We start from the raw sequence: 23420 nt of genomic DNA, 5'->3' as shown, positions 1-23420 counted from the left end.
CACCCCTGGACATGTGGGAACCAACAGCCAGACATGCTGGAACCAACACCTGGACACTCTGAAAGTACCAACCGCACACGACGGAATCAGGTCCTGGACACATGTTAGCCACCTGATGGACACGCTGGAACCACATTCAGGGCGTACCGGAACCACATGCCAGACATGCAGGAACCACCTGCCAGAAACCATGGAACCCACTGTCAGATACGCTGGAACCAGGCACCCAGTACGCTGAAGCCACCTGCCGAATATGCCAGAACCATGTGCCAGCCACGCTGGAACCATGTGATGGATACACCAGAAACAGGTACAGCAGAGGCCAGAACCAGGTGCCCGAAATGCCAGAACCACCTGCTTGACACACCTGAACCACCTGTCAGTCTTGTGAGAACCACTTGCCGGATACACCAGACACAGGTGTCGCACATGCCAAAACCAGGTGCCGACATGACGGAACCACCTGCAAAACATGCCAGAACCAGGTGCTGGACATGCTGGAACCACCTGCCGGACACGTCGAAATCCCCTGCCAGATACGCCAGAACCACATGTCACATGTGCTGGACTCACCTACCAGACATGCCGGGACCACCTGTTGGATACGCCGGAACCAGGTGCCTGATTCACTGAAACTACCTGCCGGACACGCCAGAATCAGGTGTCGGACATGCATGGAAAACACACAGGATATGTCGAAATCACCTGCATGATATCCCGTAACAATGTGCCAGAAAATAAAGTACCTAGGATGTGTGAAATCCTATTGAGGCATATTCTTATAATGCATTTATTATCATCTTTCTTGCTTTTTCTGTTTTATTGTTATTATTTTTTTTGAGGAAGATTAACCCTGACTAACATCTACCACCAATCCTCCTCTTTTTGCTGAGGAAGACTGGCCCTGTGCTAACATCCATGCCCATCTTCCTCTACTTTATATGTGGGACTCCTGCCACAGAATGGCTTGATGAGTGGCGCGTAGGTCTGCACCTAGGATCTGAACCGGCAAACTCCGGGCCACTGAAGGAGAACATGCAAACCTAACCACTGTGCCACCAGGCCAGCCCCAAGTTTTCTGTTTTTTTTAAAGCAATTTCAATTCTTGCATTTGTTTCACCAGCAGTGGTATCATCATCTTGGACAGTTTCCTCCAGAGTCACAGTATCTAAAATTTGGAGCATTTCTGTTGCTTGTTTGGATAAGTGATGTCAGAATGTCTAGTAAATCTTCCCTAGGAGAACTGTCTAAAAGACGTCTCAATTTAGCAACTGCAGGCACATGTATATTCAACATTTCAATCAATAGTAGTTCATTTTTGTAGAAATCTTCTGATAATTCTCCTAGCTTCTCTTTAGTTTTACAGGTGTTGAAAAATTCCTCAAGTCAGTCCAACAGTTCCACTTTAATGACAGGATATGACTTCTCTTTTAAATCTGTACCATCTGCAAACAGCACAGGCGTGTGGTCAACAAAGGTGAGTGGGAAGTGGGCTGGGTACTGCCCACAATCTGAACCATCAGTGCAGATGCCCCAATCCTGTGCAGTGGTGGCAGATCCTGAGTATTGCTGGCCAGGTAGGTCATGCTGGGGATGAGACTTAGGATGGTGCTCTGCAGCCCTTGAGCAGGCAGCTCCACACCAGCTGCCAGTTGCAAGTCCAGTCCACACTGGGTGCACATGGGGGAGCTTGGAAGCAGGAAGCCATCTGGGTGAGCAGCAGCAGGAAGTGGCTGAAGAAAAATTATGGGAAGATGAGGGGAGAAAATGTATAATAAATAAAGCTTGCCTTGTTATGCAGATAAATTTCTCAGTTAAAAAAATTCTCTAGGGGTTGGCCTGGTGGTTCACTGGTTAAGTGCACACGTTCAGCTTCGGTGGCCTGGGGTTCGCCGGTTCTGATCCCAGGTGCAGACATGGCAATACTTGGCACGCCAGGCTGTGGTAGGTGTCCCACATATAAAGCAGAGGAAGATGGGTGTGGATGCTAGCTCAGGGCCAGTCTTCCTCAGCAAAAAGAGGAGGATTGGCAGCAGTTAGCTCAGGGCTAATCTTCCTCAAAAAAAACCAAATTCTCTAGGGGCTGGCCTGGTGGCACACGGGTTAAATTCACACATTCTGCTTTGATAGCCTGGGCTTCACCAGTTCAGATCCCAGGCGCGGACCTACACAACACTTATCAAGCCATGCTGTGGCAGGCATCCCACGTATAAAGTAGAGGAGGATGAGCATGGATGTTAGCTCAGGGCCAATCTTTTTAAGCAAAAAGAGGAGGGTTGGTGGGGAATGTTATCTCAGGGCTAATCTTCCCCCCCCAAAAATTCTCTGAGTCATTCTCTTTCTGGTGCAGATGCTTTTACTAATGGAAATTTCCTTTATAAACATAAATTTCCTTTCCAAAGAGGAAGTCTGTCCTTCATTTAAAGCAGTCAAGGTGGAGATCAAGAGTTTTTCCTGCATCTGCTGGCTCTCGATTGCTTTTGGCTCCAAATAATTTGTATGTCAAAGTTCCATACTTTGGGCATCTTCAGCATTCCTTCAAGAAGAACCAACTTGTTCTTGGAAGTCTCCGTCTCCTCCCCAACCCAGATGCACTCAAGATGTTAGGGGCCAACAGCAAACAAGGTTCTGCCTCAAGAAGCTTTGGGGAAGCCTCTTCACCCTCAAAGGCCTGAGACACACTAGAGGGATAGATCACTGCAGGTTCTTCAGCCATTGAAAATAATATAAACAGCTCCATTATCATAAATTTAACAACTTGAAAACAAGGAACAATTTACCAAAAATTTCAAACTAACAAAACTCAACCAAGATGATAGTATTTTCCTCGATTGGGCGCTGCCAGCCAAGCTTTTTGCCACAAAACTCAAGACTTGGATTCATGCGACACACCTAAAGAAAGCACAAAACCCTGGGGGACTGCACATCATTTGGTGACTTAAAAATAAAGATTTCTCCAAATGGAAGCAGACAGTATCTGATGCGAAGGTTTCCAAGGTGTCTGGACCAGGTCTGTTGGAAGTTTGTCTGCCAAACCTTTGAGGATGACATGACACTTCAGATCATCTCCAATGCCTCTGATCTTGAAAACATACAAACTTTAGGTAAAAAGTGCCAGAGAGTTCTCCCTCCTCTCACTCCGTTTTCCTCAAATGTGGCCACGATAGGTTTCCAATCTGTGTGTTTTTCCTCCAACATGGGACATGACTCCCAGAGAAGCTCCTTCCTGGCATCGAGGGACGAGAGGCTACTGAAAGTGGAAAAATCTGACTGCAGATCAACAATGCTTTCAGAGAAAGATCGCAATAAAAATGGGGACATGTGAAAGTTAATAAACGGAAACGTAGTTGAAATAGTGTTGGAAGGCTAATAGAGGGAGTTCTCATGCCCTATGTCAAAGGCGCAGTGCAACAGGAAGAATAAAGACTTGCTCTTCCTGACCAGTCAGAAACTAAGCCAAGGAGAGACTGTCACAACTCTGCCGATGAAAAGCCACTGCTCTCAAGATTGTGTCCAATAGCCCCCCAATTTTCCCCACTCTGAGATAAAAGAGCTTCTCCTCTCTTTCTCGCTGGGTGCTCCTGCATGGCTAGCCATGGTTGCACACTCCAAATGGCTATTCTTTGCTAATCCCAGATAAACCAATTTTCACCAGAGAAATAACTGGCTGTCTATTTGTTTAAGGTCAAGACTTGTTAATAAGCCAGAGATGTAGAGAAAACATTTGATAAAATCCAACTCCTGTTTGTCATAAAATTTTCTAGCAAGTTTGAAATAGATGGAAATTACTTTCACTTGTTGAAGCTCATCTACAGAAAATGCACAGTTGACTTCATGCTTAACAGTGAAAGACTAAATGATTCTCCCCATAATAAGGAACAAGGAAAGGAATACCACTTTCACTATTCTTATTCAACAAAATACTGAAGCTTCTGGCAATAACAGAAGTAAAGGAAATAAAAGCCATAGAGTTTAGAAAGGAAAAAATATAACTATTCCTAGTTTCATTGTTGTCTGTGTAAAAAAACTCTGGGAATCTACAAAAAAAAAAAAATCAGAACTAATACATGAGTACAAAAAGTTCACCAAGTACAAGATCAACACACAAAAGACAATTTTATTTATACAACTAATGATGAACCTGCAGATGATAAACTTGAAAATGCTGTATTGTTGAAAACCACTCTGAAGAACATGAAATATTCAGGCATAAATTCAAGAACATGTGTACAGGATCTGATGCTGAAAATTATCAAATACCGATCATGGTAATTAAAGAAGATGCAAATAAATTGAGAGCCTTACTATTGTCAAAGACAAATGCAGCAGAAATTAGTTAAAGTGGTGAAAGCAGATTTTATTCAGTAACAGCTGACAGAAGCTGAGCTGCGCTCAGATTTGTACGGAGGTGAATCTAGAATTTTAAAGAGGGAATGAAGGAGCAGGGTTCAGGGGCTCAGTAGAGTCAAAGAAGTGAAAAAGTAGAAAGGTTGGTCAGTGTCACTGTGATTAGACCCACTGTGTTTGTTACTTTGCAGTTATCAAAGTTAGGACTCTATCCTCACTCAGAAGTTGAGAGAAAGAGTTTCTATCTGTCTTAATGATCGTATTTCAAAGGAGTGGCTCTTAGGTCCTTTAGAGAATTGTGAGAGATACATATCGACAGTTGTAAGCCCTCTTTAGTAAATACTCTAAGAAGGGGGATCGGAGGCCTATAATTGGGTGTTGACTAAAATAAATAGCAAATTTTTCTGTCAGCTTTGAGCTCTCAGGAAGGCATTTTAATGGTGGGCTGGAGTCATTCCGGTTACACAGACTTATGCTGCTAGAAGCCACACCAGAGTTTGGTTGAGTCTCCTCCTGGTGTGGGGGTTTGGAAGGAGTTGTTATGTGCTGAGAATTCTGCAGTCCTCACTATGTTACTGGATAGAATAATGAGTACAGGTCTCAATTATCCCCAAATTGATCTATAGGTCTAATATTATTCCAGTAAAAATTCCACCACAGTTTGTAGACAGAGACACCTTTTTCTAAAATTTATATAGAAAGGCACATAGCTGAGAGTAGCTAAAACAATCATGACAGGAAGAATAATGCGGCAGTAACCACTTTAACAATATTTAGTATTACCTTGTAGATACTGTAATCACAGCATCATCATTTTCATTGTAGGACAGCTACATAAATCAATGGGACAGAGTAGAGAATCCAGAAATGGACCACAGAGTTATACCCTAGTGATCTCTGACACCAAGAGTGAACCTTAATGTAAATTATGGAATTTGAGTGATAATGGTGTGCCTATGTATGTTCATCAATTGTGAAAAGTATACTACTCTGATGACAGATATTGACAACAGAAAGGTTATGCATATGTGGGGGCAGGGACTATATGAGAACACTGTATATTTCATTAAATTTTGCTGTAAATGTAAAACTGCTCTAAAAAATAACATCCATTTATTTTTTAATAGGCACCACAAGAATACCTTGTGGTGATAAAACTAGTCATTATTTTAGCTGTGATGGATACACAAACTTGCACATCTGATAAAATTGTACAGAACTAAATACACAGGAGCAAATTAGTACAAGTAAAATTGGAGAAATCTGAATAAGATAGTGGATTGTATCAATGCCAACAAGCTGGCTGTGGTATCGTCCTATAGTTTTGCAGAATGTTATCATTGTAAGGAACGGGGTAAAGTGTACAGTGGAACTTTTGGAGTTATTCCTTACAGCAGTGTGGAATCTACAATGATCACACTATAAATTTCAATTAAAAATAGTTGGCAAATGGAAAGTCAGTCTATGTTCTAAGTTAGGAAGTTTCATTAAATGGTCAGTCCCATTACTTTATAAATTGAAGACAATGCCAATAAAAAATTTAACGAGCTTTTCTGTTGAGTTAGATAAATGATCCTACATGGAAAAAATAAACGCATAAGCTAAGCTAGGAAAATATGGACCAGGAAGAACTCTGAGGGAGGAGCTGCTCTATCACACGTTAAAAATATTGCAGAGACTGTAATGCGACAGGAGAGGATTGTTGCATGCACAAGAAGAGGAGAGAAGGGAAAGGGAGGGGAGAGGGTGGCAGAGGTCAGGGGAGTGGGGGAGGGGTGGCCTGATTGGAAGTTGTTGACACGGGGAAGCTGGAGGTCACTAAGTAGAAGGCAGGCATCCTATGTGATGGTTTAGGGAGCATATGTGACTTTCTCTGGCGGCCCTGTGCTGAAAGCAGAACGAGAGTTTTGGAAACTGGCAGTTACTGACCAAGTGCTGACTGTTCTGTGCTGAATGCTGCAAGGGCTGTGATTTGGCTTCTTGGGATGTTTGCTCCCCACGTTGGGGGTCAGAGTTATACTGTCATAAATGCTCTGGCCTTTGTCCATTTGTGTATTCAGTCTCAAAAAAACAGTCGGTGCACAAATTCATCAGTTAGCTCATCATTAAAAAATCGTCTCTTGGAAAGTTAAACCTTCAAAAGTTAAAAAGATGAAAATGGTAAAAAGATGAAAGATGCCAAATAAGTTTTACAGATGAATATGAAGAAATTGAATAAGAATCTCAAAATTATCCTTCAACAGATTAGGGTGTCATGAAACAGGTTTCTCAAACTTAAAGTCCTATATTAACATTATTTTCTAAAAAAGAAATTTGGCAAAATGAATTAAAGGACTTAAAACGTCCTTAGCATTGACTTCATGTTTACACTTCTAGTAATTTACAATCAGGAAGTAATTCTAAATAGCAATATGTTTTATCTCCTAAATTGATTTTTTTGTGTAAATTATTGATTAAAAAAAGAAAAAAAATGAAATCAAATGTCCAGCAGTTAAGTATATTTACTTGAGAATATATCATACAAACTATGTTTAAGTAGAGTGTCATTTTTATTATCAGCATAGGAGAAAAGATGAGTTATGGAAGGGATTCTGCTCATGCTCAGTTATTTCCTTTACTTAACATTAAATCTTGAATAAAGTATAATGTCAAAGGGGCTCATTTACTCCTTCATTTTAAAAGCTGAAGACTATTTCCTTGGTTTTTAAATAATGAGGTGTAAAGAAGGGGGTGAGGTGTTGAAAATAGCTTCCACTGAGATTGACAGTAGCAACTGCTCTTGATTTTTTTGAGAGCTTTGGGGTCACCCATCAAAGCAGGAATGCTATTTATGTTCAGAAATTAACAATCTGAATTTTATTAGAAATTTTGACTTTTATACACCCTCAAAAAGTAAAATTAGGAATTTATTTTAATTTTTAGCTCTGTTGAGGTATGAGTAATAGACAAAAAATGCTCACGTTTTCTATGTGTTTATTGATTAGTTTGGACATATGCATACACCCATCATATCATCACCACAACCAAGTGCTGAACACATCCATGACCTCCAAAACTTTCCTTGTGATTTTTGTGTGTTTTTTAAGCTTAGGAATTTCCTGGATTTTAACCTTATGCTCAGATAAAAGAGGGAGAAGGTGAGGTGTACATTGTTTCATTGTGGTACCTTAAGACATAGACTTTCAACATACACATGACTTCTGAAAAGCAATATTTATTACTCTCACAATGAAATATTTTCTCCTATTTCCTTCAAATATATGGTCTTCTTATTCTACCCCCCACGAACTTCCTTTTTGAGTAGGGACTCAGGAGAAATTTCCAATGGTACTAACAAACAGGGTCCAAGGGGTGGCTGCCCCTCAGCCCTGCAGGCTTTTCCCCTGTGAGAAGAGCCCACTTTGCATGTGTGTGAGCCAGTGTGGAACAGGACAGAGTATGTCTGCAGACTGGTTCAGCCTGCTGAGCCCCTTTGCTGCTTCTAACCTATGGCCACAAAAAAGGCTAAATGGAGGGAAATTAAACTTTGATGTGTTGATGATTGAAAAGAAAAGTGCCTTGCTCTCTTAGGGATAAAGTCATTTGGAGGAAAATCAAATGACTATTATAGTTATTTTTTCCTGTCTTATTTTTCCACTGAAGCCACTAGATATTTCAATCTTGCTGACTTCCTAACACAATCCAGTAGTACTTTCCTTTTCTAAGGCCAATGAACTGTTATGTAAGGGGCTTCTATTGCTTTTTCCAAACCCTCCTGGGATTCTGTTTATCTACTGTTCGTTTTTCACCCCCTGCTTTTCAGATTGCTTTGTTCACTGTCCTTGTAAAATAAATGTGGCTCATTAAAATAACCAGCATTAATATGTATCTCTTTCACTGCATTTGATCTAATAAATATGCTGAAGATTTTCTGCATTCTGCATGTGAATCCTTTGTTGAATATTGGAACTGGGACAATCTCTTCGCATCCTGTGACTTGCAAATTCCCTCTTGTAATGTGTCTTATGATGAACCGAAAACATAAATTTTAATGAATCTCAGTTTACAGATATTTCTTTTATGGAGAGTGTGTGTGTGTGTGTCTTCTTTGAGAAGTTTTTTCTACCCTGTGGTCCCGAGGATGTTTTCTTATGTTGTCTTCTAGAAGTTTCATTATTTTACCTTTCCCCTTTAGGTCAAAGTGTCCAGGAATTGAGTTTTGTGTGTTGTGAGGGTAGGGCTCAAGGTTTCCTTTACATCCATATGCCCGTCTCTACGAGTAATAACAGGCAGCATTGGGACAGGTGGACACAAGCCTGGGAGTTAGGGGTCCTGTATTCTCAGCCTTACCCTCCCTTTAAAGCACCCTCTGAACGTGGGCAGGTGATTTTCCCAGTTCTCCCTCCTCTCAGACTCCTTCCTTCCTCTCTTCCTTCTATGCTTCATTCCTGCCTCCCTCCCTCCCTCCATTCTTTCCTTCCTTCCTTCCATCTATCCACCGGAGCATCTGTCCAGGTATCAATCTGTCCAACTGTTCTCCTGCCTGTTCGCCTGTTTGTCCTTCTTCTCTCCTTCGATCCTCTTTCCTCCCATCTCTCCAACTTCTCTTCCTTGTCTTTGTTCTTCCTGCTTTCCCTGTGACCCTCCATTTGTCCGCTCTTCCTCTGTCCATCCAGGTATCCCCTCGATCTGTGCCTCTACCTATCTCTTTGTTGCGTCTCTCTCTTCTTCAAGCACACTGTCTCTCTTGGGTTCATCTCGCTCACAGGCTCGAACATCCCTCTACTCACACAATCCCTCCTTCTGTCACTCACATTTATGGCTCACCTGTGAATGGTTGTCCTGGGACAGCCACTGTTGGAGTGCAGATGAGCCTGTGGGGCTTCACCCACTGTGTGGGGTCTCTGTGCCTGCCAGACGACAGCCCTTTCCACAGCTCCTGAGCCGGGCAGCATGTTCCTGCCTACTTCCTCCTTGCTTTAGCAACCAGAAGACACCACAGGCCTAGGGGGCCCCTCTTTCTTCCCCAGAGGAGCTCTCCAGCCCCACACCTCAACTGATCAATTCTTAGTGGGAAGCTGGGAAGCCGAGGTGTCCAATTCTGCTTTGAGGGCAAGCATGCTGATCACAAGGATTATACCAATATTTCAATCTGATGTGGCCCTCAGAGAGCCCTTGGTCTTGTGAAAGTCACAGAAAATTCTAATACAAGGTGGGATGTTTTGAGGAGAAGCACCTGGCATCCTTTGGGTGGGAAGGGCTCTCTGGAGCAAGCTTTGCCCAATTGGGGTCTTTAAGAAGGAGTAGGAGTTATATAGGGAAATAAGGTGTGGAGCGTGTTCCTGGCAGAGGAAATTGCATGAGCAATGTCCCTGTAGGCAAAAACAGCATAGTGTACGGGAGAAGTGACAGGAATTTGGTTTGCCTGAAGCACAAAGCCTAACTCAGAGTGAATGCATCAATGAGGCTGAAGAGTCAGCAGGAGCCAGATGTGCAAGGGCTTTGAGTGCCAGGTCAAGAAGTTTGAACTTAACCCTGAAGGCCTTAGGGAGCCATGGGTGATGCTAGAGCAGGAGTGTTCTAGTGAGATCTTCATTTCAGAAAAATGCTTCTAATGTTCAAGGCAGAGAACATCCTTTAGACAATGCATCCAGTGAGCATATTAGGGTGTTGGTTCCTGTGAGAAAAGATAAGACCTACCTGGGACGTGAATGAACAGAAGGAATGCATTGAGGAGCAATCTGTAGGTGCAATTGGTGTTACTGGCAGGGGAGGGAGGAGGAGCTGAGAGATATGCTGGCTTCAACTTGGATGAGCGCAGCATTGGGTGGTGGTTCCACTGGGAGCAAAGGCAACAGATGATACTGAGTTCAGGCTTCTGATCTGGTCTCAGGCCAGCTCTCAGTGATGGCCATCTCTCTCCCTCTCTTCTTGCAGCCAAGGGGCACGACCTGAAGGCCCTCACACTCAACTCCACCATCTCCAACATCCAGTATTTGACAGACATGAGCAAGAGCTCAGCCACATTGAACTCCACTGAGAGAGTCCTGCAGCACCTGATGAGACCCTGGTGCCAGCAGCTTCCGGCAGGATGAGTCCCAGCCAGCCGCACCCCACCTGCTGTCTCTCCTGCTCGTCCTCCTCCTGCCTCCTCCCCTGCTTGGCTCCTTGTTCAAGAAGAGCAGCCTGGGCCCCTTGTCTTGGGCTGTAGACTGATCTCCCTCAGGGAAGTCCCTTTTCTGTGCATTTGAGACTCATGAACACTTTCGGTGACCACCCCAGTTTTCACTCTTCCCACTGACTGCCAGTTTGCTCCTCCCTCCCTCTGGCCCCCATTATCAGAGGATTCAGGACATCTCTCTAGAGTCCCCACATTCCTCTCTCCCCGGGCCTGCGGAGGAAGGGGCAGCCTCCAGCATGGACGCTGTCTGCACCTACCACCCTGACTCCATGGCTCATGATGGAGAGTGTGACAGAGACCCCATGTGACAGAGAGCAGCATTCCTGGGTGCTGAGCCAGCTGATCCACCATGTGACCCCGAGGGGCCTCTACTCCCTGGTCAGGGACAGACTTTTTGTCAGTTGTGAGTGTTTGTGCTGAGCTGGATTGACAGTGATCCTTACTTATGCCTGTTCTGCTTTATTTTCTCTCTAGCAAGTCAGCCCATGTTCTGAGTGGGGGACACAGAAACTGCATATGTAAAAAATTTCAACTTACAAACGGAGACTATGTAAATGGATTTCTTGATCCCATTAAAAAAAAATTTGAACTATCTCACTATCAATTTTTATATAGATTGCCTGGACAAATGTTAATATCTTGGTTATAATGGGTTTAAATATACCATTAAAATTAGTTTCACTTGTTTATTTTTACTTTTTTATATATGAATATTTAAAAAAGTTTAAATTTCATAAGATAGAGTGTGAAATTCTACTGTTGGACAGCACTGTTCAAGATGTGAAAATAAAGCCCAGAGAAAGTGGTTAGGGACAATTTTTCCAAGGAAAGGAATCAATCTGACCCACGTGGCAAGATGCAGAAAACAGTCTCATACACACATACATACACACACACACACACACTTAGAAAGAAAGACCAACATCATCATAGAGTTGAACCACTACTTCTCAAGTGGCAAGAGGTTGCAGTCCTACATTGTTCTAAGTGGACGAACCTCAGGAAAGGAGCCAGGAGTCAAGAAAATTTACCAATCAGGAAGATCTAAAACCAGAGAGTAAAGGTCAGGATCTTTTGTGAAGTTCCCAGCGGTGGATTCTGTTAGAGACTCAATACGTTAGTGAGAACTTTGCAAGAAGGGCTGTTACAGAACTCACCTATCCTTTCCTGTGTGAAAATACACAAGTCTTGTAAAGAATACTAGCTCCTGCCAATCAACGAAAAGATGGTAGAACACGAATATTGCCCATGTAAATCACTCCTGGATTAGTGAGCCAGTCAGGGAACAGATGACAGTGGATTGAGTTGGACTGGAAGGAGCCTGAGAAGAGAGAGGAGGGTAGATGGGGACAGGCAGGGCCAGAGGGCAGGAACTGGCAGACTGTGCTTTTCCCGTCGCTCTCTGATGACACTGCTCTAAGACATTGCACCTAGAAAATACAAATCCTTAACATCTCACAAATTCTGTGTGCCAGGAGTGGGGCACAGCTTAGCTGGGTGCCTCCGCCTCAAGGTCTCTGTGAAGCACGGGCTGCAGCTCTATTGTGGCTTGACTCGTTGAGGGTTTGCTCCCAAGTTCACTCACATCCATGTTGACGGGGTTTGTTTGGACTGAAATTCTGAGTTCCTGCCTGTCTGTTGGTCGATCATTCCCTCCATTCTCTCCTATGGAGCATCTTCATAGGACAACTGAAAACATGCACACCTGCTCCCCCCCGTTCCAGAGATATAAGATGCAGAGAGAGAGAGATGGAAACAGAAGGAGGGAAAGACGGAGGGGACTAAAGCCAATGAGTAAGAAGGAAGGGCCAGGCTTTTTGTTCTTAACCCTGGGTTGCAGGCCATCCCATCACCTTGGCTGCATTCTATTCAGAAGGCAGTTCCTGACCACTTGTGGTTCCACAAGGACGTGCACAGCAGAAGGCAGTGAGCACTGGGAGCCATGGTGGAGGCTGCCCACCACATAGGCCGACACGAGGCATTTGGGTCTGATTCTAAGTCAAACAGGAGACCTTGCAAGGTTTCATGCCAGTGAATGGAAGTATCTGAATTTCCCCTAATTTCCACGTCTTAGAGTTGCAGACCTGGAAATGAGGCCCAGAGAGGCAGTGACTTTCTCAAGGTCACAGAGCTGGAACCCAGTCCTGTTTTGAGGGGTACTCCACACTACATCCCACCCCTTCTTGTCATTCTTTCATCTCTAAGTGTGTGCATCAGACACATGGAAACCAGACCACAGGTGTTGTCGCTATTGTCTGTTCTACACCTGAGGATGTCCCGAGGGAGATATTTCTGGCTTCGTCCCCATCGTGCAGGTTGGGTGATTCAGAAGGCCCTGGGAGGCCCATTGGCATTTCCAGGACACAGAGCTTGTAGGAAAAAAGAGGTCGGAACTCAGCTGCATGTCCTCAAGCTGGAACCCTGGTTCCATCTTAAGGTCCTATGTTGGGATCTGTGCTGGCTATTTGTGTACAGTTCTGGAGGTGACATGGGCAAGGAGGGTGAGCAGCCAAGATCCCAGAGAGGTTTTCGGTGGGTGTGATTGAAGGAAGGTTCCCAGGTAAGGGAAGCTTGAGGAAGTGACCTCACTTCCTTGGAGACAGACCCCAACAGAACTTAGCACACTGGTCTCCAGGCGCCCACATTCTAGACATAGCATCCTATTGAGCCCACTTGAGTGGCGACACTGAAGACAAGAGGCTGTTCTCCTGCTGTCTCCCGAGTTGTGGAGGCTCTGGCTTCAGGAAAGCCAAGAAAAAGAGCCTTTTCAGTCACTATAGACACTGGTTTGGCCCTCACCTGCACCGCCTCTGTCCAATTGGCAGGAGGAGCACTCAGGTAACACAGGGAAAGCCAACCGGGTTAGTCCACAACTGGATGCCACCCGCACACCACTTTGAGGCTCCTTGTGTGTCGGAGGGGGGTGAGAGAGGGACGGCGGGGCTCAGCGGGGACCCACCCTGGGCAGGAGCCATTTGCTCGGTGTTGGAAGCCTGGCAGTGTGTCGTGTTCCCAGCGTAGGTGGTGGCTAGCAGGATGGGAGAGTGGGTGCTGGGAACCAAGCTCCTCTACCCATAGGTTAGTCCTGAGCCCTCTGGGTGTCATCTCATTCCCTCCCTGGCTGGAGGTCTATGCAGATGCTACTTGGTACCTGATCTGTGCTGGGGTTTCCTCCTGTGGCCAAGTCGAGGCAGGCCCCTCAGACCTCCCGGCCCGGCTCTCGGGCTCTGTCTTTGCAGAGCTGCATGCAGGAGGTGGTGGAAGAGCTGGTGGATGGCTTCGGGTACTCCATCTCCCTGGACAGGGGCCAGCTGCACCGCGCCACCATCAATAATCAGGGCTGCTCTGAGGTGAGAGTGGGTACAGAGGGGTCTTCCCACCCAGGACCATGAGATGACCAGGGCCAGCCCAGAATCCAACCTCAAACTGCCGTTCTCCTGGGACCCTAACAGGGCTGTCCCCCCTGAGTGTCCCACAGTCCCATTCCCAAAGGAATCTGGACTTCCGCTCCTCCCCACCAGCTGCATAGGAGGGTAGGAGGGCACTCTTTGCATTTTCCTAGGAAGATTAGAGAAAACGTTGATGTCGTTGTCACTTCCCAATAGGCCCTGAGTATCTTTGAATTTTGCCTTTTTTGGAAAATGAAACCTCGATAATGAGGGTCTCCAAACTCCCTTTAATGTAAAAGAAATAACCGTCAGCGTGTTTGGAAGTCAAAGGGATTCTCAGAACGTGTCACTGCCCTGTACACTGTTTCCAGACCTGGGAGGGGTGAGGTGGCCACATAACATTTCCCTCCGGGTCAGGGTCTGATGAAGCCTCAGGCAGTTAGAGGGGCTGGCCCTCAGCCCCCAGTTTGGGCGGTTCTCAGTTCTGACCCACAGGACCTAGAGAAGCCACTTGGCATGCCTAAGCCTCTGTTCTCCTCTCTAGAGAGAGGGTGTCTGTTGAGGATTCACTGGGCTGGTGCTCTTCACAGAGGGAGCTCTGTTGTCCCTCAGTGAGCAAATGGCCTCGAGGGAGCTCAACGTGGAATCCTTCGCACGCCCAAAGTCAGATTGCACTTTGAGAGCCCAGAACCTTGCTGAGTGTGGGAGCTCCTGTCTCTCCTGTTGCACACGTCTGGGAGGGGCTAGGAGTTCCTGCGTCAGCTGCAGACCTCGATAACGCTGGTGGTTCGCAGTGGTGGCCCTGACCCTGTGTCCTCCTCATCCCACCCAGAGTGAAGATGAGTCCACTGTGTCTGTAACTGAGGCCTGCAGGATGCGTGCCCTCCAGGCAGGCATGATGCAGAGGCTCTCAGAGTCTGTGCTGCCAGGCTTCCCCAGCAGAGTCCTCTGCAGTGTCATCACCTCCCTCTGCAGCTGCTCAGGCTCCAGCACAGCCCACCAGGTGCTGGACCAGCTGTTTCCCAGGTGACTGCCCACCTCCTCCTCAGCACAGTGGTGACTCTGCCCACTGCCAGCTGTGTGTCTTGTCTTGGGAATGTCACCACATCTCTCTGAGCCTGAGTTGGCTCCTCTGAAACGTGGGGTGAGAGAGGATGAAATTGCTAGGCTTCTCCCAGGGATGAATGGGATCAGCCCTCCAGGTGCTGCCCTGGTGCCCGGCTCTGCAGAGAGGGTGGTGGGCCATGCTGTGGTTGCTGGTGGTGATTATTTTTCTGTCCCCCATGGAAAGTAGTCTTCCTCTCCCTTCACTGACTTGTGACTTTTTGAGTTTGGAAAAGCACCTGGAGAGCACCCTGTCAAGGAGTTTGAGATGCCATCCAGTTGGTCCTGGTGCTTGTCCTTGCTGTAGCCACTTAGGGATCTCTAGGGCCACAGAGGGGCCACAGGCCCACTCAGACACCTGCGGTGGTTCTGGTTGGAGGTCATTCAACAATGTCTATGAAAGACCTAGTCTGAGCAGGACTTCTGGACACACTAAGTGTCACTCAGTGACTGAAGCAGACAGCCTCCCTGGGCCTCCCCTCTATTCTGAGAGTCAGACAGTCACACTTGACATCATTCACAGGTCCCATCTACCCTCCATCCCGGGCGATGCCCTCATCCCCTTTGGGACACATGGAGGCAGCTTGGCCCATTGAGTGCAGGATGCTGGAGGACAGGACCACCTCCCAAAGTGAGTGGTCTTTGGGTCGAGAAGGAGGGCCTCCTGTCCCTAGCAAACAGGGTGCGGGGCGAGGATGGAGGCTGTGGCCGCGTCAGGCCTGGGAGAACCCTGCATCTCACCCATCTTTTGATTCCCATGGGAGGGCTGAGTTCTGGTGGCTTCCGCTCCGGCAGGACTGGACTCAAAGAGAGCTGTGCATGGGTCCGAGGCCCCTTGAGAATTGGAAGGGAGGCTGGGCTGCGTTGTCCCCTAGAGACCCACTCCCAGCAGAGTCCCAGCTCCTCCTGCCTCCCTTTCTCCACATCCACCCCTTGTGAGCACCACTGCCAGGTCCATAGTAGGAGGTGTGTGAGCAAGCTGCTCCCAAATCTGCCGGAGTCTTCATTCCAGTGGCCCACATGCATGCAGGGCTTGGGTGGGCTGTGTCCAGACCCTTGGGGAGGAGAGTGTGGGTGGGAAAAAGAGACTCACAGACTCTGTATTCAGCCTGCTGGATGAGCAGGCCTGCCACAGCCAGGACAGCCAGCCAGGGCTCAGGGCTGGGATGGGGCCCTCCTCTGGAGGGGGAGGGTCTGGCACAGGGGCGCAGATGCTAACAAGAGTGCCTTGGGAGGGCGGTGTTTAAGGAAAGGCCAGGCCACTGACTCTCTGGCCCATCTGCCTCCCCACAGTGCTATCTATTTCCTGCTGGGAACCTGGCTGGGCCAAGGGCAGGATTGCAGGGAGCCCCTGCGGTTTCCCTCTTGGACCCTGCAGCTGGCCACTCTGCACATTAGCTTTGGTGGCTGCCATGTGGAGGGCCATGCCTACCTTCTGCCAGGCCACCTGGAGCATCTCAAGGCCATTGAGGCCGAACGGAAAGGTGAGGGGACTGGAGTCTGGGAAGACTGTCTGTGTTGAAGTTCATGGGCTAGCGTTCCCTTAGAGGCAGTGGAGCCCTTCCTATCTTTGGAAAGGCACAGAAACTGTCAGGTGTGTGCATGAAACTTTCTCTTTATCCTGCTCCAGAGCCAGCTCCAAAGCTCCTGCCACTTCCAGAGCCAGAGCCAGTGCCAGCCCCCGGGCTGGAGCCAGCTGCACCTCCAGTCTCACCACGTGTGGTATAGCTGGAGCCAGCAGCCCCTGAGTCGGCCACTCCAGGACCAGGGCAAGGGCCACCATTAGAGGCAGCCCCAGAGCCCAGATGCCCCTGGGCCATGACCACCGAGGACCAGCTGCGGGAGGAGAAGCTGAACATCTTGGACTTCCCTCCCCAGCTGGTGGCAGAGCAGCTGACGAGGATGGCTGCGGTGAGCAGAGGAGCTCACGGGGCGGGTGGCCCCTGCCTTCCCGGTGCCATGAGCCACCCAACACCTGCCATTCCCTGCTCAGGATTCCGATGATCTGGGTCCAAATCCCTGCTCCCTCTCTTATCAACACTGTGACCTGGGCAGCTTTCTTTCTCCCCAAGCCTTTGCTGTCCCCTGGAGAACAGGGGACAGTAGAGACGGACACTCAGAGCACCTGCTGTACAGGGTGGCTGTGCCGATGAATGAGGTGGGAGAGAGTGGAAGGTGGGCAGAGTCTGGCCCTTTGGTGGGGGACGGGCACTCACTGAAGTGCTGCCAGGTCCTTGGGTGGATCCCCCATCTGCGCAGGTGGCCCGGACAGCCTCAGCACTTATCAGGAAGGTGATGTGTATTGACTCCAGTGGAGACAGTCAAACAAAGCTGGGGGTTGTCCCTGCCTCAGCGGGAATGTGCATGGGAATGGGGAGTGGGACCCGAGGGGCACTGGGATGGGTGAATGATGGCCCTTCTGGTGGGCATGTGTGGGCTGCCTTCTGGAGCTTGGATGAAGTGAGATGGAGCTGGGAGCAAATGTCCCCTCCCTTCCCCACAGTACTGTGTCTGGGGTCATCCTGGACTGGGTGCATTCAGTGGACACAGACAAAACCCAGGGACTCCCACAAGCCTCAGGCCACATGCTCTGCTTCCTGAGCTCCAGTTCTGATCTCACCCTGCTGGGCCTATGGGGGACTGTGGACGGCGAGCTGGGGTGCGGCAGGACTGGGTGACACTCCGAATCTTCTGCAGGAGCTGTTCAAGACGTTGGTGCCCGCCCACTGCCTCGGCTCCATCTGGTCGGAGCGCGACAACAGGGAACGTGAGTCCCTGGCACCCACCGTCCATGACACTGTGATGCACGACAACACCGTGGCCAATTGCATCCTCGTCACCTGCCTTGGGGACGCTAGCATGACAGCACAGGACAGGGCCAGGGTGGTTGAGCTGTGGATCAGGGTGGCTGAGGTAAGCCTTGGCACGCCCTGTCTGGATGCGTGGGAATTGCCTCTTGTTTCTCAGCTCTCAGGATTGAAGTCTGGGGTCTTAGTCCCTGGACTGTCCCTTGACCCTCATGCCAGGGCCATGTTGACCTTGACTTGAGGTCCCAGTGGGGACAAGCTCACTTCCTTCCTTGTGTTGAGCTACAAATCCTTGTGCCTGGCAGTGTTACTCGTCGGGTGGCAGGTGTGCCCTCCCTGGCTTCCCTGGGCATGTGTCTCCTCCAGGACAGGGGAAGCCCATGAGGGGACAGAAACCAGAGGCAGCAGAGCTTCAGCTCCCCCTCACGGCTCCATCTCTTCGCTTCCCCAGGAGTGTCGAGGCCTCGGGAACTTCTGTTCCCTCCACACAATCCTTTCTGCCCTGCAGAGCCCTGCCATTGCTCGTCTCCAAGACACCTGGGGACAAGTTTCCAGGTGGGTAGTGGGTGGTCTGCTCTCCAGCCAAGCACCATGAGGGTGAGGTGGCCCAGGCAGCCTGATTTGGGCCGGCTTGCCCCCCAAAGTCAGCTGAGACCACCTGGGAGACAGCGAATGCCGGGCACAGGGACTGACCTGGGTGCTGGGTCTCTGAGTCTCTCAGCGCCCTTAGGCCAGCAGTTCCGTCCCAGGGATTCATTTCCTTCCAGATCCTGGCTTGAGCCCAGGTGGAGATTCTCAGGTGTTTCCTTTGCAGCAACAGAAGCCTCTATGCAGCTGAAACCAACACTGTTCCAAAGAGATCTGTTTGGGACATCTGGGAATGGAGGCCCCAAGGGACAAGAGGAGAGGCCCCTCCACAGTCCCATGGGGACCTTAGAGCTCAGAGCACCCCAGTGAAATCCCTCATCCAGGCCCCAGGCAGTTTGGATCTGCTGGGTTCTCAAACAAATGGGACTTGCCTTCAAGCATCCCACAGTTTTTCTTTCTTTCTTTCTTTCTTTCTTTCCCCACCCCTCAGGGAGAGTTCTAGAACCTGGAAGAAGTGGGTCAGGAGAGAGAAACGCGTGAGCAGGGAGCTGCTAGTGCAGGTAACCTGGAGGCTGGAGATCTGGAAGGAGGCCAGAAGGAGAGGGGAGGGGAGCATCCCGAGGGGATCCTAGGAGGTGAGGCTATGGCAAGGCTCGGCCCAGGCTGGGGGTCAGAGAGCCCTGTGAGGGTGGGGCAGGCCGGGGCCACTCGGCCAGGTCCCCCAAGACACCCTGCCCTCCCCCTCCCTGTCTGTTCAGCTGGGGTCTGGACACACCCCTGGAGTCCAGAGATCGGGGCCTTGGTCAGATTTGGAGCCAGGGCTGGGGTGAAGGCAGCGGGGACAGGGCCTGTAGCTGGCACGGGGAGCAGCCTCTCCCAGTGGGTCCTTGAGCCAGTCGCTGCCCCTCTGGGGGCCTCCGTCTCCTCCTCTGGGAAGTAGAGGGAAATGATCAGCGGTGCAGGCCTCCCAGCGGGGTGCTACCATCCAAGGGAGGACAGGAACGCAAGGAGATTTGTGCCGGCTCCTCCTCGAGAGGTGAAGGGAGAGCAGTGATGACACGCAGATGACTCTGAGTCCTCAGGAGACTCCTGGAAGCAGGTGATGTTCTCCTCACACTTTTCAGCTGAGGAAAGAGGGCCAGGGAGGCCTGGGCAGGCCCAAGGTCACACAGGACTGAGTCCTGGAGCTGGGACTGGTGTAGAATCAGAGCACCCTGGAGGTGGGAGCAGCAGAGGCAGCAGGGGACTGGAGCCGATGGCCAGGGTCTGAGATCAGGGGCCTTGGGGGACATGCAGAGGGGAGTATGGGCGCACTGACCCTGTCCTCGGCCCCGACAGGAGGCGACCTCCGTGTTAAAGACTGCAGAGAGGGCCCACCAGGGAGCCCAGGAGAGGCAGCGGCAGCAGGTGAGGGTGACTGTGGGGGAGGGGCCCAGGAGTCAGAGGAGAGGGGGCTCCCCCTCCCAGCTGGAGGCCTCCCTCAGGAGAGGGGCCTTCCTCCTCAGGCGAATCTGCTGTGGCTGCCAAGCCTGATGGGCCTGCAGTGGCAGTGAGCAGGAGGAGGCCTGGAAGGGCTGGCAGCAGGGCAGATTTGGGGTGGGGAAGGGCAGGGGCCACTGCCCCTGGGAGGGGCCAACAGCCAGCCCTGGGACTTGACTGATGGAGTTTGGTGTTCCTGGACGGGAGCTGGGGAGGGAATTGTGTGTGTTGGGGTGTCCTGAGGATCCTAGGCTGCTCTGTGTGGGAGCGTGGGGTGGGAAGGAGGCTGGGCTGAGGGGTTTCAGGGGAAGGTTCATGGGGGCACCTGAGAGCGGGAGCTCATCGCCATGCCCATCCCGATGGCGGCACAGGGTGTCGTCCCCTCCCTGGTGACATTCTTCCGTTCCCTGGAGCTGCTGGACGCTACGATGGAGGATTATGTGGAGGTGAGTGAGCCCGGAGGTGGGTCCGGGGGCTCAGGCTCCTGAGGGTGGGGAGGAGAGAGTCCTGTCCTGAGCCCTGAGCTCTCTTCATTTGGCAAAGGTCCTCTCAGTAGGGCCTCCAGCCTCGTGTGGGAGTTGGGGTGTCAGGCCCATCTCCCCAGTGGGTGACGCAGGCTCTGCATAAGCCACCGTCCAGGTTCCCTGGGCTGCTGAGGCTCAGAGCTGCCTGACTGTGTGGCCCCAGGAGGTGGTGTCTGAGCTGGACTCAGCCTCTCCCTCTGGCCCTGCCAGTGAGGGAAGAGAAGTCTGGCCCCTCCCAGTCAGGAAGCACATGAGCGGCTGAGCTGTCCCTTCCTGCCTGAGGCCTGAGTCTCCCCACGTGTCATCAGAGAGGGTTGGGTTACAAGGTCTCTTGCCTCAGTTGCTCTGTGTCCCCTGCTCTGGAGCCCAGAGACTGGCCCAGGTCCAAGTCCGGGCTCTGGATGGGCCTGCCCACTGGCAGTAGTGCAACATTGCAAGAGGTGTGGACGGGGGCTAGTGCTGGCCCAAGGGGGCTGTTTCTGATGGACTGAGGTTGTCTGCCTTCCAGGGCAATGTGCTCAACTGTCGGAAATGGAATGAGGTAAGCGGCTGCGGCCTCCTGGTGGGGAGGGTGGGGGTTGGAAATCAGAGACCCCCCCGCAGTGGGCAGGACCCCCTCTGGCCCAATCACCAGGATGGAACATTTATTTGCACAGTTCGATATACAGAGCTAGGGATCCTATGGCATTGGTGGGTGGGAGAAGGGCTGGCATCAAAGACTCCTTCCTGGAGGAGGAGCTATTTTGAGCCAAGTGTGAGAGCAGGCAAGTCCTGACTGGAATCGCAGGGAGGGAGGGTTCCCAAGTGGGCAAAGGCCCCAGACTGGCCCCTTGCCCCCTTCCTCAGCCCCTCCACGAGCCCTGCAGGGTCCCCCACTCAGGCCCTGTGGGCATCCTGTGCTTGCTCTGTCCTAGCAATTTAAACTGATGGAGGAGATCGAGCTGCTCCAGGAGGCTGCAAATCTGTACACCGTGCAGCCCAATGAGCACTTTGGGGCCTGTTTCCAGGCCGTGGAGCCCCTGAGCAAGGAGGAGAGGTGAGTCATGTCAGGAGTTGGGGGAGGGCAGGGCAGACTCTCTCTGCTGACCAGCTCCAGAGCCCATGGCCGTTGCTCCATGGTCAGCCCCTGATCTGATTGCATGGCGACCCCTGGGGCCCTTCGACTCCAGCTGCTGGCAGGCTCCAGGACGCACATGTGATGTGTGGCTCCTGAGAGCTCCCAGCTCCGCTCTGTCCTGTAGCTACAGCCTGTCCTGCCAGCTGGAGCCCCGATACCACTGGGTCAGAAAGATTCGACTCTTCTTCAAACACAAGAAGAACCGCTCAGGGCAGAGTGAGTGTCCAGACCAGCAGTGGCTGAATCCACGGGCTCAGGAAACATTCAGGCTGAGCGTGGACCTGGGGAGGCAGACAGCTGGCCCTGGGCTCCAGCTCCACTGCTCAGCAGTCCCGTCCTGGGTGATTGCACTCACGTTTCTGGGACTGGTTTCTTCCTCTGTGAAGTGGGTGACGCTAAATATCAGCCCCTGTGTCAGGGACAGATGGGGTGCTGTTGGCTGACTGAGCACTGAGCACAGGGCTGGAGCACAGAGCGCAGTGGGGGTCGGGATGGGGTGTGCACTTGGTTCCAGGGCAGGCCGCTCAGGAAATGCCTCTCTTTCTCCAGACACCAGACCCCCAACCAAGGGCCCAGTGGTGGTGGTCGATGACCCTCCTGAGACCAGCTGAGCTACAGCGGGGACACAGCGTTGACACTCAGGGTGCACAGGGCCACCTCCCCTGATTCTGATGAGGAGAACTTTGTGATCCGTTTCTTGGGGTCCCCTGTTGGCCACTAGGGAAGGCACCAACCCCTCTTCTCCCTCCCCCCTTTTGCCCAGCACCTATTTCCCTATTTGGCGGGGCCATATTTTGTTGTCAATGGTAAATGCTCCGTTTGAGTACTATATTAAATTGTTGCTTCTTTCTAATCCTGGGAGTGGAGGTGTGAGTCTTTCGCTCGCAGCACTCATGGAAACCGGATCCAGAAACTCACATTCCTCCTCGAATTTAGAAATCTCCCAGAGTGAGCAGCTCAGTTTATGTGGAGAAGGGAGAATTGCCAGTCCCCTTCCTGGCTACTGAAGGACATGCCCAAGTGCCCCTCCCGCTGAGGACAGGATCATTGCAGTGTGGTTCACCCTGTCCAGGAGCAGAGATGGCCCCTCGGACCTCTTGGGACTAAGCGGTTGGAGGTGTTTTCTCAGCCAGAGCCACAACCACTAAGCTGGGCGTGTCTGTCAAACTAGCAGGTGCCTGTCCCTAGCACACGTCCTGCCCAGGACAGTGGCTGCCTTTCGACACTCAGCCGGAAGAGGGAACATTTTCCCGGTTTCTCTTGCACACAGCTTAGGACCTTGTTTTCTGATTTAGTCTCCAGAATTGCTTCAGCTCTAAGTGGGGAAAATACCGTCAAAAGCTCAAAACGTGCACATAGAGAGGACGAGGCCAGAGGAAGGTCCTGTGGACATGGACCATGAGCAGGCAGGACTCTTCCTTCTTGGGCCCACTAGGGGCTCCCTGTTCACCTCTGACCTAGAGTGGATCCCCCTGGGCTTCTGGTCCCTGACTCCGAATACCATTTCCTGCTTGTTGCCTATCCAAGGGGAAAGCTGTGGGATGCAGCTTTTAGGGCCTCAGCCAGGTCTCCCTCCATAAACCTAGTGCTCCCAACAATCTGTTCCAGAAAATATCACCAGAGTCAACACTTTCCAACTCATCTTATGAGGCCAGCAGTACCCTAAAAACAAAACTAGAGTTTAAAAGTAGGGAAAACTTGAGAACAACAAGTCTCAGAAATGAGCAGTTACCGTTTTCTATGAAATATTAGAAAACTGAAGCCAACAATGTAAAACAATCATACACCAGGACAAAGAGGAAATTTTTTCAGGTATGCAAGGTTGTATCAGCATTCCAAAATCAAATCAATGTGATCCACCCTGTCATAAGCTAAAGGAGAAATTTATACATATATGTCAGTTGG

The 23420-nt window shown here is 50.2% G+C and overlaps 2 protein-coding genes across 2 annotated transcripts; both read left to right on the top strand.

Moving 5' to 3' along the window:
* Positions 1-13184: 13184 nt before the first annotated feature.
* Positions 13185-18362, top strand: LOC138923245 (ral guanine nucleotide dissociation stimulator-like). Its single transcript, XM_070261175.1, has 7 exons — positions 13185-13345; positions 13747-13857; positions 14729-14922; positions 16294-16484; positions 16631-16911; positions 17698-17913; positions 18259-18362. The coding sequence occupies exons 2-5, from the start codon at positions 13753-13755 to the stop codon at positions 16726-16728; spliced, it is 588 nt and encodes a 195-aa protein (XP_070117276.1). The 5' UTR covers positions 13185-13345; positions 13747-13752; the 3' UTR covers positions 16729-16911; positions 17698-17913; positions 18259-18362.
* A 1105-nt stretch (positions 18363-19467) lies between these two features.
* On the top strand, positions 19468-22368 carry LOC138923246 (ral guanine nucleotide dissociation stimulator-like). The gene is made up of 7 exons (XM_070261176.1): positions 19468-19494; positions 19734-19802; positions 20246-20320; positions 20907-20939; positions 21313-21434; positions 21640-21731; positions 22065-22368. The coding sequence occupies exons 3-7, from the start codon at positions 20303-20305 to the stop codon at positions 22124-22126; spliced, it is 327 nt and encodes a 108-aa protein (XP_070117277.1). The 5' UTR covers positions 19468-19494; positions 19734-19802; positions 20246-20302; the 3' UTR covers positions 22127-22368.
* Positions 22369-23420: the final 1052 nt, after the last annotated feature.

Source organism: Equus caballus, chromosome 2 (genome assembly GCF_041296265.1).
Source record: "Equus caballus isolate H_3958 breed thoroughbred chromosome 2, TB-T2T, whole genome shotgun sequence".
Classification (NCBI taxonomy): Eukaryota; Metazoa; Chordata; class Mammalia; order Perissodactyla; family Equidae; genus Equus; species Equus caballus.
This window is presented reverse-complemented; position numbering and strand designations above follow the sequence as displayed.

What these genes read in the sequence shown, in the direction of transcription:
- LOC138923245 (XM_070261175.1), top strand. Translation starts at nt 13,753, where the DNA reads ATGCAGGAGGTGGTGGAAGAGCTGGTGGATGGCTTCGGGTACTCCATC. An exon ending in CTGGACCAGCTGTTTCCCAG is followed by an intron (nt 14,923 to 16,293) that starts GTGACTGCCCAC and finishes GCCTCCCCACAG; the next exon opens with TGCTATCTATTTCCTGCTGG. An exon ending in CATTGAGGCCGAACGGAAAG is followed by an intron (nt 16,485 to 16,630) that starts GTGAGGGGACTG and finishes ATCCTGCTCCAG; the next exon opens with AGCCAGCTCCAAAGCTCCTG.
- LOC138923246 (XM_070261176.1), top strand. An exon ending in ACTGTCGGAAATGGAATGAG is followed by an intron (nt 20,940 to 21,312) that starts GTAAGCGGCTGC and finishes GCTCTGTCCTAG; the next exon opens with CAATTTAAACTGATGGAGGA. An exon ending in CCCCTGAGCAAGGAGGAGAG is followed by an intron (nt 21,435 to 21,639) that starts GTGAGTCATGTC and finishes TCTGTCCTGTAG; the next exon opens with CTACAGCCTGTCCTGCCAGC.